Source organism: Phasianus colchicus, chromosome 15 (assembly GCF_987193195.1).
Source record: "Phasianus colchicus chromosome 15, bPhaCol1.hap1.1, whole genome shotgun sequence".
Lineage (NCBI taxonomy): Eukaryota > Metazoa > Chordata > Aves > Galliformes > Phasianidae > Phasianus > Phasianus colchicus.
The window spans coordinates 5,218,220-5,238,410 of NC_143450.1; the positions used below are offsets into that span (position 1 = coordinate 5,218,220).

Below are 20,191 nucleotides of genomic sequence, written 5' to 3' on the forward strand. Positions count from 1 at the left end.
TTAATAAAAGCATTCACTTTATATTTCTTAAATTCAGTTTGTTTTTAAAAGCATTTTGTGCCCTAAATAATTTTAGGCTTGCCTTCCAAATGAACTTGGGAGCACATACTGTTACGTGTACTCAGATCACTCAGAACTATATTTTCCTGTTGAATAAAATACACTGTGTCTTTATAAACTGTCATTTAGCCTCTCTTGAAGTTTTCCTATATTTATGTTTTAATAAAACCAAATTACATCGTCTTGAACAGGCAAGAAGTTTTCAGGACTGACGTTTGTGCCACAAAGCACTTTAGTAATTCATGTTGTGATGGTCTTGGTGGGTCAGGGATTGTGCTTCAGGGTTCATTTTACAAAGCTACAAGTCTTAGTTTTAAATTGCCAAAGATGAAGCACTGAAAATGCCACTATATTATATATTATTAATATTTGTATTGTATCTCCACGGAGTCTGCCCTGAAGAACTCGGCACCAGAGCCATGTAGAGAGAAGCTTATAAGAAATACAGATTCTTCTACAAATGTGTGGTGTGTTGATTAGCCTGGAGTGCATTGTTTCGAATGCAGAAATGTGATGTGCTTCTTTGAGCGTAGTACCCTAGGATTTAGTAGGAGCCAGTTGCATTTAGCTGGGGTCCTGAACCGCATCCTGGTGCAGCCCGTTGTGAGCTCAGGCCAGGCCTGCAGGTCAGCTCTGTCAGCTGCATTATTTCCACCTTACCTACTGGTGAGACAAATAATCTGTTTCTATGGAAAAAGTGATTTCCTCTTATTCGCCCAGCTGTACAGGATTTTTCATGCACACAGAAACATCAACCTCTTATTTAAGAATCCTTTAAATGTTTGCCTTTTTAGAAGCGTCGATTAAAAATGAAGTTCATCTTGGTCTCGGAGTGAAAGACCTTTGCTCTGAAGGTGTTTCTATCCATCAACAGGTCTTTGTCAAGTATTCCATGCTACAGTACAAAGCATCTGCTAGCAGTTGCCTTTTGTGCACAGCAGTGGAGGCGTCCCCAGCTCGCAGCCAGGATCCAGCAGAGGGAGCAGGCAGCGTGCAGCCAGCAGGGCTGCTGCACCACCAGCGCTGCACTGTGTCTGCAGGCACAGCTGGGGGACAGCATTTATGCAGCTCTGGGGTGTGCGATTGAGAGAGTTCACGTGGCAGCGGTGGCTCTGTTTTAGCCTTACAGAGTCTTGAGAGCGATTGCTTTCGGGAAGCTGCAGTGACTGGCTGGTGGGCCCCAGAAGCTGGCCAGCAAGTGGCTGTTAAGTGTGTCTGTTACAGTGAAGTCATGAGCTGTCGCAGAAGAAATAGCTTGAAGAGGTAAAAATCCCTCTTTCAACCAGTAAAACTCCACAGTTCCTGAAGGTGCCTTTCCTGCTAAGGATGTAAAACTGCCATGCAGAAAGGTAACAGCGCTGCGTGTTAACATTTGAGTTGGTGAGCAGCTCAGCAAACTGTGTGGCAGATGCTTCTGTGTGCCATGTGCTATTCTTCACATTCTCTACCCTTTAGACTCTGGCTTGAGCAGTGCTGACTGAGAGAAACTTTTAGCTGTGGTTTACTGCAGCATTCTTCATTGTTTTTCTTTATGTAATTCCAAAGGGCACATATTGCTTCTCTGCCCTAATACAGCTTATGCAATGAGCACTGCCTAAAGGCAGCCATTTTTGCATGAATGGACTCAAAAAAAGAGGATCAAAATGACAAACTGCATATTTCAAGCAGGTGATGAAATAAATTCCATCAACTGTCAGGAAAGAAACACCAAGTCAGAGCAAATATTGGTCAGCAGCCTTGAGACTCTGCAAGACCATATGATCAATGTGACATTAAGGCAGAGAAAACACGTAAGGGTCACACTTGCAAATTAAACGTTGAGTGTTTCCTATACTGCTAACCATGTCTGTTAGTCTGGTCAGTCTGTAAATTTTCTGCCCTCCATATTTTGCCAGTTTACATGTAAGTAGACTGTGAGAAATGATGTCAAAGGCCTTTCTAAATTCAAATGAGAATCTAAGGCAGAGAAGTACTGAGCACTTTGTCTTCCCTGTGATTTTTGTTACTAGGGATCGCAGTTCAGCAGAACCCACCCTATTTTGTTTGTGAGAGCAGTATATTGAGGTGGGTGTTGTCAGGGCAATGGATGGCCCTGAGCTTTGGCCAGAGAGCAGTTATCAGAAAGTGGTAACAGAGGAGGAATACAAGACTGGAGGCAGCAGGGAAACAGGCATTGCTGGCAAGGGAATGGGAGGAGAGGAGCTGTGCAGTGTGAACACCCCATGCTAAAGTTGGTGGCATTAAACATATGAGAGAGAGGAGTTATCTGGGAATCTGGTTGTAACAAACCTAGTTGCTGTTTGAAAAAAAAATGTTTGTGTGACCTGGAACGAGTGCTGGCTGTTAACAGTAGAACTGATGTTACGTGTAGTATTTGGCTGTGGTTTGATTTTTATGGCCCGTTATCAGCGTTCCATTATAGTCTATTAATTACAGCCTAGCATTTCACATGGATTTCCCAGCAAGGCCCTGCCTGAGGACGTGCTTCCCTTCCAGTCACCTAGCTTGTGAGAGCAGGAAGTGTGGTGCCCGGCAGTTTCTCATTTGGGTAAATGGATCCTTCTGGGACAAGCAATAATAGTCCGCTCACGCCTATGTCTGCAGCGCTGCAGGCATTCCAGGCAGTAGCTCGTTACTTCGAGGTGAGCAGCCAGCTGTCGGAGCAGCCAAACAGCGACAGTACAGCGTTCTCCTCCATTCCTCGTTAGTATAGTGGTGAGTATCCCCGCCTGTCACGCGGGAGACCGGGGTTCGATTCCCCGACGGGGAGAGAGCGCTTTTTTTCTTTCTTTTTGCTGCGAGCTGCGTTGCTGTCGTCCAGTAAGTTGAGTTACGGACTGGGTTGGAGCAGACTTTTCTGGGTCAGAGGATAAAGCAGTTCACCAAAATAGAACTTGCATGTAAAAAAAAAAAAGAAAGCCTCCCGCCCCGTCATTGCTGCTGCTCTGAAGGGAAGTGCTGGAGAAAAAAAAAAAAAATACACCGAGCACTTCTAAAGAGGGCTCTTAACAGATCTGAAACTAGGCTTGTTGAAATAATACTTGCTGCTTAAACCGGAATTGTATTTTGAGTCTATTTTTATAGTATTACCCGTGATTTCTTTCAACACAGCAAGGCTCAGCAGGGCTGTGTGTGTGCTGGGTGGCTGTGGCAGCATGGAGCTCCCAGCCCTGCTGCAGCGCTCTGGTACAGCTGCAGCCCTGCTTCAGGTGACACTGGAAATCCACCCTCCCCACCCGCAGGGCCCTGCAGCAGAGCGGTGCCAGGCACAGTGCCGCCTTTACCCGTTCAGCTCTGGTGCTGAGCAGGGCGCTGGGAACGCTGCCAGCTGGTGCTTGAAGGTAAATATTTGCCGTGTCACGTTTCCACCAGGCTGACTGCCCAGCCAAACACCGAGTTCAGTACACTCTCACTACTCCATGTTTATTATCATCTAAAGCACAAGGCAACTTGTAAATGCTTAAAATAGTGTGAAGATCCCTGTGCTGGCACAGGTCCCACCTTGCTGGGTGGCTTCTGCTCCTCTCCTTATGTGAGGGTTTAACATGTTGCACAGAGCAAGCATGGCAAAGTAAAATTTCAGATAAGCCCCCAGTATGGCAGTTATCATGAAAAAAGAAATCCTTATCAGAATCACAAGTCGATAAAAAATTAGTTGCTGTCCAGCAGATGAGGCTTCACCAAACGATTCTAATTCCACTGATAACAACAAATTTTCACAAACGTCGTCCAACGAAGCTTTGTGTGCATAACCAACAAACAGATGAGCTACTGCTTGGGCCTGTGGATTTGGCTGATGCTGGTCAGCCCTTTTTCAGCTGTGCAGCATCCACACACAGAAACAAAACCAGACGGGTTTGACTGCTTTGTCGGTGGCTTGGTCCTCATGTGTTGTTCCTGAAGCTCTCAGCCCACGTGTAGCACTTTGCCTGTTCCTGCCCTTTTTGTGACTGCAACACGAGGGCTTGCAGCTCTCCACAGCTTTCTGCTGCTGTCTGCTGTCCTCCTGGTCTGGTGGCAGCAGGCGGCGTGCATTCTCCTGATGGTTTTGGGAATGAGGGATCTGAAACAGGAGATGCAGCACAGCCAGCAGCACGGGGACCTGCATGGGTGTGCATCCCTCAGTGCTGTGCATACAGCCACTGCTGAGACTTCTACCTCATACTAATCCCATGATCTGTTAATTAATAAACATTCCTTTAAATGTGCCAGATGCTTGCTTCCTCGCTCTCCTGCTCCAGCTGCCAGAGAGGGAGAAACACATCTTGTTTGGATGCGATATCTGGGTTAGTGTTTCCCGCAGGAGCCGGATTCGGTTTTTCTCTCAGTGAGAGCTGCAAAATGTGGTTGTCACCACTCTCACATACTCTGGTAACATCTTATCTCTGTCCATCCCTACCAGCAGACACCCTGACACCGCATCCTCTGCAGTTCATGCATGGCAGAGACTTCAGCAGGCCCATATCTGAGTGGGAGACACGCTCCAGGTCCTGCAGCATTTGGGAACCCCTATGATTTTTGCTTGAGCTCTTTTTGCTTCCAGTCTGGCTGCCTGGAGACTTTCATCCCTGAGTGGACTGTGTTTTTTCTCTCGTGCTAATAAATAATGTAATGTTAGAAACTCTTTAAGTTACAAGATGAGCAACACCACATGAATCCTAATTTCTCACTGTGCCACGCTGTGGGCATATCTCTGTACAGTCCTAAATATTGGTGCTGTATGGAAGTGCTTGTAGCTTCATGGTTGAAAGAGCAGTCTGAAAATGTGGAGTGTGTTCCTGAAGGATGTCCAGATGCGTGAAAGTATTCTGCAAATACCTCAGCCTTGCTTTAAGTGAATATCTGAAGCCCCTCTGCAACCCATAAAGCCCCGGAGGTGTCGGGGTGGTGCTGCAAGGCAGCCAACAGCCCTGCCGAAGGATCCCAGGCCCTTTGCTGCCTTTGGCTTTCTGTCTTTCAGCACTCTGAGCACAAACAGACAGGTGCTTAACTAAAGCTAAATTGGGAGTCACATGGATGTGGAGACAAATCAATGACTACTAATTAGAAAGCACTACTCTGATATCTTTTTTATTTTTAATCTGCAATTACAAATGCAGCAAAACTCCCAAGACTTTGTCTCAATGCATATGTCCCAACAGAGGGACGGCCACTTCTGCTATGCCATATGGCATATATTGACAGATAAGCTGCTGCCTTTCACAATGTGCTGTTTAATTTATAGCGTGCTTCAGTTAAAACTGACAGCCTGTTTCCAGTGAGCATAGAGAACAATCAGATGTTGTAAAAATCTGTGAGTCTTTCTCTCAGGTAGAGTATTCAATCTTCAGTTGTTCATGGCTGAAAGCAGTGAAACAGAAACAGAGGTGAATAGCCTGTGCCTTTTTGCAAGTCCTGAGAAGAAACAATGCCCTGTCACTTCCTCCTCTCCTCTCCTCTCCTCTCCTCTCCTCTCCTCTCCTCTCCTCTCCTCTCCTCTCCTCTCCTCTCCTCTCCTCTCCTCTCCTCTCCTCTCCTCTCCTCTCCTCTCCTCTCCTCTCCTCTCCTCTCCTCTCCTCTCCTCTCCTCTCCTCTCCTCTCCTCTCCTCTCCTCTCCTCTCCTCTCCTCTCCTCTCCTCTCCTCTCCTCTCCTCTCCTCTCCTCTCCTCTCCTCTCCTCTCCTCTCCTCTCCTCTCCTCTCCTCTCCTCTCCTCTCCTCTCCTCTCCTCTCCTCTCCTCTCCTCTCCTCTCCTCTCCCCTCCCCTCCCCTCCCCTCCCCTCCCCTCCCCTCCCCTTCTCTTCTCTTCCATTTCTCTTCTCTTTTCCCTTCCCTTCTCTTCTCTTCCTTTTCTCTTCTTTTCTCTTTTCTTCTCTTTTCCCTTCCCTTCCCTTTTTTCTTTTTCTAATAGAGCACATATGCTCACACACCCTTAAAATATTTCTGGGAGATAATGCAGAGCAGCAGTATCAAAATACATTGTAACTGAAGTACAGACTCACCCACCCACAGCTCACTGGGATGCAGATGAAATCCAGATGTGCAAACTCTCAAGTTCTCTGCTAGGGAAATGCTAAATGCTATGTGAGAATAGTTGTATCTTGACCTTTAATTCCATGGACACTGTCAGATTGCTTTTGCAGGGACTGCAGTAAGTAGTTGGCTTTTGTTGTTCAGATCTGATTCTTTCCCATTCTGGAAAATTTAAACAGGCCAAAGTTTCTTAAATGCATCTGCTGACAAAGGATGTTTGCTCCATCCCAGAACTGCCTTCTGCTGCTGGAAGCATTTCAGCCCTTGCAGCAGTCCCAGGACAGAGATGTGAATGTGACAAGCTCCTAAGAAAGTGGAGCAGCCCTGCTGCTTTTCCCTAGCTGTAGCTTTATTTTTAGCTTGTATCCTGTTTTAGCTTAGGTCATGTCAGAGAGACAGCAGGAAGAACTTCAGTTCCCTTTCGTGCACAGTCTCACTTTTCGTTCTTCCTTTTGTTGTTGTTGTAGTTGTTGTTGTTGTGGCCTTTTTACGCAGATTTTCTTTTTTGCAGCTGTGATAACTTCATGAAATTGCAGGTGAATGTTCCAGACTCCCACCCACAGCAACCATGTTTTTTGTGGAGCTGCTTTCTGCAGGTGACCTCCATCTGTGTTTTCTCTTCCACTTTTCTCTGCCCACCCCCAGGCTTGGTCTCCCCATTCTCTGAACCACATCCTAATTTTCTTTAGAGAAAGAAATGTACAGCATCATCTTCAATGTCATTCCTGATGGGATACAGAACTGCTGGTTCAGCAGTTCCTAGTGCTGTACCTGGAACATGCTGGCAAGGAATGCTTAGTTCTCATCACATCATGTCTTTGAAATGAAGCATATGCTTCATGCTTTCTGTTGATCGTGATGCTGACTTCAAATATCTAATATTCCAAAAAACCACTGGTGTGTGTAGCTTTGTAATAGGCACACTGCTACACCTGGCTGAGAACTACTGCTCTCTGCAGGTCTGCAGCATGCGGCAGCCCTGAGGACAGGATGCAAAATGCTCCAGCTCACAGCTTCTGCACGACTGCCATCCCTGCCAGCCGCCATGCTGCAGCCCTCAGGTTCCCATCTGCTGAGAGACACTAATGAAGTCATCTTAATCAGGATGCAGGTTTGCAGCACCCAGCTGCTGCAGCATTGGAAACAGGTTTGGAAATCTCTGCCCTGCTCCCAGGCAGGCTTGGTGCTTTGTGCTGGAGGAACACGGAGTGCTGCTGTGCTGAGCACTCTCCAGCAAATACCACAACTTATTCTGTAAGGTACCAGATGTGATAGAGGCTTCCCAGCCCTGTGCTGGTGCCCCACAGTGCCAGCTGTGGTTCTGGAGTTTGTCCATAAGGAGCAGAAGCAGTTAACAGAGAGCTGCACCTTCTAGAAGACTTTTTCCTGTGTCTTCCTGCTTCAGATCCAGCCTGCATTTCTGTACGTAAATTGGGTCTGCAAGGCCCCAGAATTATTTACTTCCCCTTTATAGAGGCAGCAAGTACAGCGTCAAGTGTGGTGAGGCCACAGCAATCATGCCAAACCCCCAGGCAGCAAGGCATGGGATGTCTGCTGGAGGAGTGTGAGGGAAAGGTACCTTCAGGTTGGTCTGAGGGGCTGCAATCCTGTGCTGATGGGAATGAGGCCCCTGGCCTGTGGTTTCAACTAAGGAATTAACATGGGCTGCTTATGGGAAACACGCTCCTTGTGAATGCTGCTGCTTTGTGAGTTGTGCTGGCGTGGTGCATAGGGTGTTTGCCTGTCGAATATTTGGGGAAGGGCTACAGCATCGTCCACACCAGAACATCCTGGCTGGAACAGAAAATCCCAGAGTTGAGGGAACAGTAAATGGCATTCACCAGCATTCAGCTGTGGTGTGTTCACAGTAACCCAGCACCCACCTGGTGGCCTCTGCCAGCTCTGGTGCTCTTTCTGACTCCCTCTCCTTTCCCAGCACCCAGCTGCCATGTCACTGCCCGGATGGCTGGACCCAAATGTGCTGCTCTCTGTAAACAGGCTAAAAATATCCCCTGCTGTTCCTGCGAGGGCCCTCAGGCTGGGAAGGAGGCCGGGATCAGGCGGCCTCTGGGGACGGCTGTGAGGGATGGGGGTGGGAACAGACAGTGCTGTGTGAGGGGTTTGTCACCGGAGGGCTGTAGCAGCTGGTGGGAAGGAATTGTTCCTCCTGAGGATCAGGAGGTGATGCATGGAGGACAGCCTGGTGTCCCTCAAAGCCCAGGGCAGCGCTCTGCTCAGTCCAAGCAGAACAGGAGAGAGATTTCTCCAGCTGCATTTCTCATCTGAAAGCAATAATTTGGTCCTCCTGCTCTTCTGTTTGCACTGCTGGACAGACGAGTGGAAGACAATTATGAAGATAAATGTTTTTCCACCTCCCTGCAGTGCATTTGTGATTTAAAGAAGGGCTCAGCAGAGGTTACCACAGGCGGTTACAACAGTTTCTGATTGCTGGGCTGATTTCTGGACTGCACCGTTGCTCTGCTCAGGCACTGCTGAAGTTATTCAGCCCTACAAGATGACAGGAAAAAAAAAGAGTCATTTTATAACAATGTAGAAAACTATCAGCAAAGCTCCATTCAGGGGATATTTTTGTCAGTCCTACATTTACTTCCTTCGAAGCACCTTAACCAGCCATGCTCAAGTTGTCATGGCTGGGAAGGACCGAGGACCACATCTGTGTCACAGGGCTGTGGGCCAGCATCCTCAACACTGTCTGCTCTGGGACATGCCACTGCCATGTCAGGTGGGGCCCTCCGAAGTTTTGTGTTCCCTTGATTTCCTCCTTCAGGAAGCCTGTGCCAGAAGGAATTGAAAGCTTGTGTTTAAGCAAGAAGAAAGGGGGAATACCTCTGGATAATATTTTTCCAGCTCTCTCCAAGGTGTGAGGCAGAGCCCCAGTAGTTGCTCCAACCAGACCCCAGCATAGCCCCAGCAGGACCCCACATCAAATGCATCAGTAGTGCTGTTGGAGAACAGCTAGCAGGACCCCTCAGTAGGAGGAAAGCCAGAGTAAAGGCACAGCATGTGATCAATACAACAATTCTGGACCTGGAGAATGGCCCAGGTCTCTACTTCTTGCAGGCTGCCAATCAGCTGCCTGTCCTGGAGCAGCAGACTGGGCTGGGGGAAGGAAGAGATGGAGGGGGCTTGCTGGTGAGACAGGGATGCAGGCATCTGATCTCCCAAGTATCAGTTGATGGAAGCTTGATTTTACTTCTTTTAAAAAGGTAATGTTACTACAGCAGCTCATTTGTTAGTGTTAGGAGCCAAAATCAGTGCTAATGAGGTCCTGCAGGTGTACTCTGATAAGGGCTGATGCAGGGCAGCTGGCCATGGTTTGCTGGGCTGCTCCAGGTGCCTGGTAGATAAGATGGAAATGGGAGAGCTAGAGGCCTAAACAGCATTTGGGAGAGCAGCAAGTTGGGAAATTGGCTTTGTTTTGTCTCTCATCATTTGAAAAATGACTATCGTTCTTTGATACCACATTTCTTTAAATTGATTTTTAATGCAAATTATGCACAGCCAAGGTTTAACACAGAAAATCTTGAAGGAAGGGGGAATAGGTCCCAAACTGTGAGTAAATACACATGGGGGTAATAACTAATTCAGAGCCCTGATGTGCTGCTGGCATCCCTGGATCTGTCACAGCTGAGAGCCCAAGGAGAGCTGCGGGTGGCTGGACAGGCTGCTCCCCAGCACAGCCTCACACCTGTCCTTTGGTCCAGTGTGGGGCAGCACCTGACCAGGTGCACCTGATTGCCTGGTTTTTATTGGAAGATAAAATCAAACCGTGATCAGCTGCCTGTGCTCCATCCGAATGAATTTGTAACCCGTACTGCGTGAAGCAGTAGAAGCATTACATTTAGTTTATTTGTTCCCACTGCCTGCAGTAAGAATACAGCTGCGTATCAGGGTGATGCCGTGTGCTGATCTCATTCAGCTGGGCCACTCTCCAGTTAAACGGGGATTTCTCAGTGTTGCAACACCAGTGTTTTAAGTACCTCTACACATCATGCCTTTCTGTCCTGCGGCTGATCTTGTATTTATTTCCTGACGGCACAGGACCGCGCGTTTGGCACTGCCGTTCTCCATCCCCGCTGCTAATGTGGCAGCAGCCAAAGGGCTGCAAGCGACCGCCGGGGAAAGGAGCCGCGCGGCGAAGCCTGCGGGATGCACGCAGCTGCAGGGCCGTGACCCAGCTGCGCTCTCCCCGTTCCCAGCCGGGATTCTCCACCCCGCTGGGTGGGATCTCTCCGCTCCCCTTAAAGCACAGCGGGCGGCGGGGCTCGGCTGCCCCACGAGTCGTTCGGAGGGACAGATATCGCTGTGAGTGGACGTGACACGGTTCTTGTCGTTCGTTCCATGGCAGGTAGGAGCAGGCTTTACTTTTTTTCCGTTCTTATTTTTTTATTATTATTATTAAAATTTCCCCCCCCGTGTTGTTCCAGACAGTAGGGTGTGTTTGGGGGCGGCTTGGTTTGCGCCGGTGTACGTTTAGCTAGAAAGTGGAAAACTTTCCAGTGCTAGCGATGTGGTGGGGGTGGGTGGGAAACAACCCACAAAACCAACAAGCACAAAAAACCTGTTGTTAGAAACCTCAAAGCGAGCATCCGAGAGGCGGCGGGCGCCTGGCGCGGGGTGGCCGTGCTGGGCACGTGTCGCCTCTGGGGGGCAGCAGCCGCCCGCCCGGCGGGATGCGGGGATGCGGCGCTCCAGGCCGGGTTTTGGGGGCCGTTGCGTGAGATGAAAGCGCATTCCGTGCCTCTCCGTAGAATAAATCGAGCTGCGTTTGCAGCCTTTTGCGTGCTGAGGCTTTCCGGCCAAGTTTGGAGTCCGTTTGCTTCTCGTCGCCTCGCGTCACTCGGGAGCGGGGAGGTGCTGGGGCCGCGCGGGGCGGCTCGCGGTTGCTTTAGGGGGATATCGCTGGTCTTTGGGAATGAGGGCACTGATGGGGGGAGCTACAAATCGTGAGAATGGCCGCGGTGCTAGGTGTGTGCTGGGAGGGGTCAGCGCAGGAATGCTTTGTGTTGGAGTGCTGCCCCAGCGCAGGAGGGCTGCTTGTGTGGGGATGGAATGCAGCCAGGAGTCTCTTAAACGCGACCATCCTCTTAAACGTGACTTTTGCTGTGTTACACGTGGCGTTTGGGAGCTGCTCCTCTCCTCAGTGAGCAGCCTGCAGCCCAGCTGTGCCCGATGGGACCTTTCCCTTTGTTAGGCAAAGCCTATTGATTTAACTTCTGCATCGTTGTTCAAGCTAACACCGAACAACTTGTCACTGGTGGCAGTGCATGAAATTGAACACCTCCAGAAGGGCTGAAGCTCGAGGCTGACAGGGTGAGGGTGATGCAGGCCTGATGCTGCTGCAGGTGGTGATGGCTGTGAGCTGGGGATGCTGCATGCAGCAAATGGCAGAGCCTCAGCACACCTCACTGCTGTGGCTCTGGGTGCGCTGCTCTCTTCTGAGCTGAGCGGCTGGTCGGTTTGACAGCAGAGGAGAGCTAACTTTGCATGGTGATTTGTTGAATGTTGTATTGAACAGGGATGGAACGTATGCTTGGTTGGGTCTGGCCTGGCTTGTGATGGGGTGTAAAGTCTTCTCCTAAAATTCATGTGGGGTGTGAAGTCTTCTCCTAAACTTAATGAAGTTATATTAAAAGTTGGTATATGGCTTGAGGACTATATAGTATGTAGAGAATCCAGTGTGATGAGTTTGCTGAATGAATAAGTGAATTACAGTGTGAAAGTGCAATGGCTGCTGTCTGCCTCACACCAACCCTGCTTCCTTTCCCCCCATGTCCAGCATGCAAGGCTCTTCCCATGCTGTTTTTGCATGTGTATTGCTTCATGATGGTGCTCTCACAGAGGGTAAGGGTTTTTCAAAAGGATCCATAACTTAAAAGCATTCCTAAAAATCCTGTGGATTTCAAAATTCAGAAAGAAAACTTGTTTTGAACCTCAGTGCTTTCAATGCGTAGCAGACTTGCTCTTGCTGTCGTTGTCCCACTGGTGTTGTGGGCTCAGTGTCCCTTATCAGCACAGGGCTCTGTGTGTTCAGGGCTTTAGCTGAACACGCTACCAATTACTGAAGCTCGAGAGCTGTTTGAAGCAGCTTTAAGGAGAAACTGCAGGGATCTGCCTTGAGCTGCTTCCCAACCGGTCGGACATTAAACGAAGAACTTGGATAAATCTAAATGACAGCTTGTGCCCGGTGTGTCAGAACTGTGCTGCAATGCATGGAGGGCATCGCTTTCCCTGAAGCAGACCAGCAGACGGGGGACAGCTGCAAACTATTCACCTCTATTAATTTTCACACCACGAGTCTTTCTCAGCAGTAATACATTATAATTTTGCTTTCTCTGGGATTGCCTGGTTTTGGCTCTGGGAAATGGTGTGGCCTGTCTGGGTCTTGGAAAAGCATGACTTCTGTTTGGTAGGGCTGGGAAGATGATGCTCAGGACGCATGCAGAGAGGAGGCAAAGTGAGCTGCACTGAACACCAGGGAAAACAGCAAAATCATCCCTGGGCTGTCCCACCCATGTTTGCTAAGCCCTAGCAAGGTTCTAGCAGAGGAGATAGAGGTTGATGGCTCTCAAGGACTGACGTGGGCCATGTTCTACTTCGCTGGAAGAAATGCCTCAAGTTGTCCAGAGCAATACAGAATGCAGCACCCCTGCATGTGTTGGAGCAGCTCTGAGCCAAGGTCCAGAGCTGGTGGCTGGCGCACTGCTGCCAGCGGTGATGGCTGTGGCTGGTCTCCTCCTGCATAGAGACTGAAGTGACTTGGTAGTGTGGCATTTTCCAGCAGGTTTGCTTATTTGGGATGGTTATGGGACTTGGAAGGGGAAGTCTCTGGGGGAAAGGACAAAAAAAAAAAAAAATGCAATTAATGTAAACCTAATTTTTTGCAGTTACTACCAATCTTAAATTCTGCAGTGTGACTAAACTGCTGCAAGGCCCTCACAGTAGCACCTTGTGTATCTATATAGCACATATATGAAATGTAATTTCTAGGCACATCAGGGCTTCTTAAGGAAAGTGCACATAACCAGCCTGGTGCTCTGCAGGGAAAGCATGTGAACCCAGAAAACTACAGGTCCTTCTGCTCGTGGACTTTTCACTCTTGCACTGTGTCAGCATTTGATTTACCCCAGCAGAAGAGCTGAATCCAGAGCCTAACAAACAGAATTTAGCAAGCAGATCCCTCCTGGCACCTCACATGCTCGCACAGCTCCCTCTGACTTGGCTGGCCAAAATCCCAAAAGGGTTTTTTGCCATGTAAAAGTTTACGGGAGAGGAGCTGCCTAATATCTACCAGAAATAAGTTTTTGGCCCGCTGTCTGATCACGTGAGTCCATGGGCATTCTTCCAGAGGTTGTGGTGGCTGTGGGGTGGCTCCTCCCTGACCTGGTGACTGGACCAGCACCATCCCAGAGAAGCAGACCTGCTGGATGATGCCACCCTCCCAAGCACACAAGCAGTGCCAACATCAATCGCAAGGTGAGGGATCCACCCTCAGTGTGTCCTGGAGTCACTGCGGGAGTTGGCACTCGAGTTACGTTCTGGTGCCAGGAGAAGCGAGGACATGATGTTCAGGGAGAAGAGGTCAGCTCTCTTCCTGTTTAGATGTTTTCCAAAAATGCTTGAGCATCTGAGTGGAAAAATGACTGAGGGAATCATTCAAATTAGGAAACAGGAAATATTTCAAAACTGTAGATGCGGTTTTGGCGGCTGACATGAGAAGTGAGATGTCAGGTAGGGCTGGTGAGTGCCCTGCTGGGCCAACAGCTCACAGGTCTGGTTCTCATGCTGCACACAGGGACAGCTTGCCCAGCAGCTGCTGTCAGCCCTGTGTGAGGTCTGAGCCAAGGCACCGTATCAAGGCAGTGATGTTCAGTGAGAGGCGTTCTTTGAGTTCAGGACTTCAGTATTTCCATTAGTGGACAGTGAAAATGATGGCACTAAAACCAGAAGTTTTACACAGTATAAGTTAGTAGCAGGCTTTCCAGTGCTAGGCTACCAATGTGATGAAATGAGCTGTTCAGGCCAAACGTCAGCTCTGCTCTTGACTCTTTTTCAATTTCAGCAAATCACTGAGCCACCTTATGCCTTTTTCTAGGCATACTTTAAGTTGATGTAATGCTGCTTTTAAGCCTCTTCAATTACTCCTGCATCTGATTGTATGTAATATGCCCTGAGGGCTGTGCTTCAGGTTTGCCCATTGATTTGCTGTGTGACCATGAGTGCCACATAAAATTAACCCTTACTGTTCAGAGGAGCTGTGCTCGGTTATGCTCATGTTCATGCTATCCAGATTCCTGCTTTATATTCAACAGTGCAGACTTTCAATCAGAGCCTGCTTGCTTTTTATTGTTAAATTTGAGGACAGAATCTAGCACAAAAGAGAATTGGGAGCCTTAAAGTTCCATTAAATTCACCTCAAGCAAGTTTCAGTGGGACTTAGAGAGTGAAGCAAATTTAGATGCTCCTGAAAAGGACACCTGAATTTCTAGCCAAATGCCTAATGCTGCTCCAACCTGACTGGTGTTACACAGGAAGTATGCACAAATCTAATGTATGCTAATGCTAGAGGGGTAAATGCCTGAAAGTGAAAACCATTGTGCACCAGAATGTGTTCTTCAAGACCTAGCTGTTTTAGCTCTGCTCTGAACTTAATGACAGCTTCCTCTGAGCTGCTGTGGAGTTGCTTTGGAGGGCTGCATTGTGCTGCTTTACTGCAGTCTCCTCCATGTGAGAAAGATGAGGCATTCAGTCAAGGAGTGGTATCAGCTCAAAGACTCCTGCAGGATAAGTGGCCAAAGAAGAGGTGTGGGTAGAGCCTGTTATGTCAGTAGGATTGGCCCCAGTTTTGATAATATTCTTAGCGTTTCCTCTTGTGTATAATGAACAACTCTGTTTTTCCTTAACTTTGTCAGAAGGTTTCTGTGAAATAACATGGCCAAAAAGTAAACCCATTTTCTGAATATTTTAAGAACCTGCTGCTTAGTTTTGTGTGTTATTTGATGGCAAATAGAGCTTAGAAAAGCAGCCAGGATGGGTTTGGCCCTAGAATCGTTTCAGGAACATGCAAATAAACCTTTCCTAAGAATGTTCTTTGCAACCCCACCCTTGAGGAATGGCCCTCTGCAAAGATGCAAATCCAGTCAACACTGGAAGTGCTGAACTGTGACTCTCCTCTGCACTCAGCAATTACTTTTATATTACCAGGGTGGGCAGGGGGGCAGCATCTGGTCATGTGTCCTTGTGACCTGATGAAAAGCAATGGGTGGGGATTGAGAGGCTGGAGCACGGCCTCAGTGGCAGCAGGGTTTCACCCCTGCCCAGCAGTCCTGTCTGTACACATACAGAATACAGAGTACCCATCTCTGAACCCGTGTTGCAAAGGGTTTAGTTCAACATCTCTGCACAACAATTAATACAGCAGAGCTGTGAGTAGATAGTCTGAATGCCTGCAGCAGGAGTGCTGCCACACAAGTTAGTTCCTGGAATTTGTAAAACATTTCATGCTCCTTGCTTGTGAAACAACATAAAAGTACACTGTCCAATTTCTACGAATATCCTAACTTCTATACAGCATGCCTTCAAACCACTGGAATAGTCATCTGACTTCAGCAAAGACAAGGGTGGAGATGGAATTGAGTGGTTCCAAAAAGGAAAGCTATCAGACCTCAGCTGTGTTCCGATTATTTTTAATTTGCTTCCTTTTCATTGCTTTTTTTTTTATATATTCAGAGACATAAATAATGTTAAATTCCAGATCACCCATGGGTCTGAAATCTAGCTGAAATAAGGACTCCTGCCAGTTTTTGCAAACATGAAAGAAAAATAGCTCATCCATAATAAATGCTCCTCCTGACCTACGTTATCACTTTGCATTTAAGGTCGTCTGTCTCTGAGAGGAGGGGGAAAAAAAAAGATAAAGGATATGCAGAGAGTCAGCTGCAATAACAAGCCAAACCTCTGCATGAAGCTCTTCCCATCAGGATTTTGATTTTCAGACTGTTCACAGCTGCCAGTACATTTCTTTCTTTGGCCTGAATAACACAAATACTGGGCTATGTAGTGCTGTTCCTTACACTGGTGTAAATCTAGGTCAGAGCTTAAACCTTGCCTTTTGAACATACACACATTTTATCCCTGGGATCTCAGTGGGATGGCGTGTGGTATAAAATTAATTGCAGGTATAAATCTGCACAAGGCTTCTTCCCACTTCTGTGAATTTGGCTTCAGATGACCTCAGAGTAGTGCCTTTGGAATTTAGTTTGTGCAACACAGGCAGATTTTGGCTTGGTGCTCTCTGCTGTACCTATGATAGGGGCTGAGAGTGGCTGTTTAGTTAGAAGCAGATCATTCTGAAATTCTTCCAGTTTTCTTTTTCTTAGTAATAGGTTTCTCTGTCCTGACAGAGCAAATGCCTGCGGGTTTTGTAATCAGTTTATTCTGCTGCTCATGCAGTTGGAAGGGCTGAAGGAGGCATCCTTTTTTGCAGGTATCTTCACCTTTATATTATTTCCTTTCTCCAAGGCTGTACCCTCATAGAATCTTAGAACCACAAGGTTGGAAAGGACCTACAAGATCATCTAGTCCAATCATTGTTGGTCATGAGTCAAAGCAGGAACAGTGAATTTGGATGTGGTATGAGTATGCTAGAGATGAAGTATTATCATACAGTGGCCAACTAGAAATGTTATTAATGATTACATGAAGGTGCTGAAATGCAGTTCGAAGAGGACTAGCTGGTTCAGGAGACAGCAGCTGGAATGAGACACTGTTTTAAGTACTGTGCCCATTTTCTGTGTGTCTGATTCAAACTTTTCTTCACAGAATCACAGACTGATTGAGGTTAGAAGGGACCTCTGTGTCCTCTGGCCCAGCCCCTCTCCAGTAGTGCTGCCCAGAGCAGATGCCCAGGACCACGTCCAGGCAGCTTTTGAAGCTCTTCAAAGAAGGAGAGTCTGGAAGTTTTCTGGGCAACTATGCCAGTTCTCCATTATCTGCTCAGCACAGATGTTCTTCCTGATGGTCAGACAGAGCCTCCTCTGTTTCAGTTTTTGCCTGTTACCTTTTGTCTTCTCGTTAGGTACCACTGAAGAAGAATCTGTCTCTCTCTTCTTTGCACTCTCCATTCTTCAGGTATTTGTGTGTGTTGATGAGATGCCCCTGAGCCTTCTCTGGGCTGGACAGCCTCTGTTCCCTTAGCTTTTCCTCATATGGGAAACACTGCAGTCCCTTCATCATCATAGCAACCTTTTGCTGAAGTATTTCCAGTAGTTCCATGCCCCCCCAGGTAGTCCACAGAACTGCATGTGGTTGTTCCATCATTGAAGCTTTACCAAGTTGATCAAGCATGACTTCTTGGTGATTCCAAGCCTTCTACTTGTGATTATTTTCCTGTTGCTCATATATCTGGAAATGGTTTCCAGGACTAGCTGCTTCATCACCTTCCCTCTCCAGTTTGAGGCTGACTGGCCTTTAGTTTCCTGGGTCCTTTTGCCCTTGTGGGGCACTTCTCCCAGTCACAGTCAGTCAGAGGTTGTTGAGTGGCCACATTGACAACAGCCAGCTCTTCCTGAACCAGTGGGCTCATCCATCAGGGCCCACGGGTAAGGACTGCTCCTTGAGGCCAGTGTCTGTGCTTCCTCCTGCTGCTCTTTGGAGAGAGGGGTTTTGTTTTCTCTAAGGAGTATGCAGCCCAGTGATGCTCACTGCTGTGTTGAGAAGAGGGGAGAAAAAATAGCTGAATTCCTTTTGGTTCTTGAAATAAACTTGGAAAAACCTTTGAACTTCCTGTGCTGGAAGAATATGTTTACATGTTATTTTCATTACGTTTCTCTTCGTGAGAGTGTGAGAAAGGTGGCAGCATGGGTACAGGGAGGGGAGCTGGGGAGCGCTGTGACCATCCCATCTCAAGAACATAGATGTGTCAGTGTGCAGCCAAGTTGTAAATGGCTTCAGGGGTGCAATTCAGCTTTGATGCATATAATTTTATCATTAGAAAACAAACCCAAGGGGAAAATGGAACTTTGAAAATAAATAAATACATTTTAAAAAATTACTTTGTTTTTAATTAATTTTATTTTCAAAGTGTTATCTACTGAAAATATACAGCTGATTGTACTGGCCTTTACAACTGTTTTTCTTCGCGGTGATCTGGTGCCCCAGAGTGCCACAAAGTCCATCTATTCCAAGTAATTATTGGAGGAATTATTGGAAAGGAATTATTTAATGTAATGCATTTTATATAAAGTTCATGACACAGTAGTATGGCAAAAAAGAAAACAACTCATTTTCTGTACTGTGTGATCTCTGCTCACAGTGTTCCAGGACATGGGTGCTTGTATGCTTCCAGGTGGATAGCAGGAGCTGATTCTGCAGCAGCTGTTTTCTAAGGCTGCACCATCACACCTTGCACTTGGGTATCTGTCTGTGGTGAGGAGAGTCAGAAGAAACAAAGCTGCTCAGAAGAAAAAAGACAACACATAAGGAATAACAAAGAGAAGGTTAGCTCTATGCCTAAATTAAAGCTTGATTAAATGGCCTTAGCTGTCTGCTCTGAGGCTGTAGTGCTAGGAGGTCTCATGGGTCTCATCACCAGGTACTTGTAATAATGTCACTATTTCCAGGACTCTTAACACAAGCAGCATGGCAGGGGAGGAATTGCTAAGGGTAGCTGACTGAGGATAATGGATAGTAGGATGAAATTGAGAGGAAAAACTTAATTGGAATTAACTAGCTGAGAAAAGCCTCTTGATTTGTCAGACAGTGAAATTGCCTCCCAGGAGCAATGGGATAGTCCCAACCACGTGGGCATTTAAAGCCAGTCTAATGTGTGTGATTCCCTGAGTTAACTGGAGTATCTCAATAATTGGAGCTGACACAAAGATTTATCTCCTTTGATTGACTCGCTTTCACAGAGGCTCATCTCTTTGTGGTAGGGCGCAGAGCTTTCAAGGCAGCTGTTTGCACTTAAACTGCCAGAAGCTGACAATATGTATCCATTTCAGCTCTTGGAATGCCTTCTTTGAGAAAACACTTAAATCACTGAAATAGACAGTGCTAATCAGTCTGCAGGAAAATGGAGCATCCTTACCTGGGGCTCTGTGCCATAAATCTTCTTGTGGCAACGCTCAGTTATCATACGGCACTAGAAAGCCATTTAGGTGCATTACTGCCAAATGCCCGATCAACCTGAAAAATTGGGCTGATTTTGGCCAAGCCCATAAAAGGAAAAAGTGTTTTGCCAAACATATAAAAACAAATGGTTGGTGTTTTGGCAGAAGGTATCATTTGCAATAGAGGTATTAATCACAGTGGGATGACGGAAGCGATACCCCGTGCTGATTTGCAACAAGCTGATGTACTGCAGCAGGTTGGCCCCAAAGGGTGAGTTGTGCAAGGAGGTTTTGTGCTCAGCTGTGTGACCTTGGCCAGCAGCAACCTCTGCTCTCTCATTTTGCCTTCTCAGTCAGCACAGCACTCCAGATTAATGCCTTTTCCAGTACTCCAGTGCTTTTCACAGTGTGCTGGTTTGTGTATGAGATGTGCCCAAATCCATCAAGTTGGATAAGGAGGAAAAAGCTATTGCTATCAAAGCTGACATCAGTTTGGAATGTTTGCTAACTGCTGTGCTTCAGGTCGTCGCAGCTGGTGGCTGTCTGTTGATGTTTGCAAGGTTGTAGGATGACTGACTCAGCCTGACTTCCCAGCTTAGAGGTACAGCCTCTCAGAAGTGCATACATATATACTGGCCTATAAGCATACATTTCCATGATGAAATTTGCCTTTTTTTTTTTCCTCTGGAATGTTGTCAGATACTGCAGTACGAGGGTAATACTGTAATTTACTTTTAAAGAGTGAATGGTTTTAAAGGAACTTGCATTTCACTGGGATATCCTGTTTCAAACTACTTTTCTCCTGTGATGAGGAGGTTGGGTTAAATATATCTGCGAGTCCAGGGATAAAAAGTCCTAAATGTAAAGGGAGAACTAAGGAGAAGAGCTGGTGGAAAAAATGGAACCGACAAAAGTTATTTAAAGATTTAAAAAAAAAAAAAAAAAAGTTAAAAATACCCTGTGAGAATCTCAGGCTTTGGTGGTATCTGTA

At 47.1% G+C, this 20,191-nt stretch overlaps 1 protein-coding gene, 1 long non-coding RNA gene and 1 other non-coding gene across 5 annotated transcripts in view; 2 read left to right on the plus strand and 1 right to left on the minus strand.

Annotated features, from left to right (window-relative positions):
- The first annotated feature begins 2,758 nt into the window (after positions 1 to 2,758).
- TRNAD-GUC (transfer RNA aspartic acid (anticodon GUC)) lies at positions 2,759 to 2,830 on the plus strand. The gene has a single exon. It is a non-coding gene; the product is annotated as a tRNA-Asp (tRNA).
- A 4,671-nt stretch (positions 2,831 to 7,501) lies between these two features.
- LOC149915883 (uncharacterized) lies at positions 7,502 to 9,286 on the minus strand. Its single transcript, XR_016471397.1, has 3 exons — positions 9,119 to 9,286; positions 8,673 to 8,863; positions 7,502 to 8,578 (listed from the first exon to the last, which is right to left on the minus strand). It is a non-coding gene; the product is annotated as an uncharacterized LOC149915883 (long non-coding RNA).
- Positions 9,287 to 10,080: 794 nt separating this feature from the next.
- The window catches only part of LOC116231992 (rho GTPase-activating protein 7-like), a 29,658-nt gene continuing 19,547 nt past the window's right edge, over positions 10,081 to 20,191 (plus strand). For 2 of the 3 annotated variants that reach the window (XR_016471236.1, XM_031598032.2), the window contains exon 1: positions 10,083 to 10,439. Coding sequence is in view for 2 of the 3 variants with exons in the window: in XM_031598032.2 (XP_031453892.2) it covers positions 10,433 to 10,439 (7 nt within the window). In the remaining variant the exon portion in view is untranslated. Of the gene's footprint in view, positions 10,440 to 20,191 lie in introns of all 3 variants that reach the window. The other variant, XM_090150631.1, reaches the window with a different exon arrangement.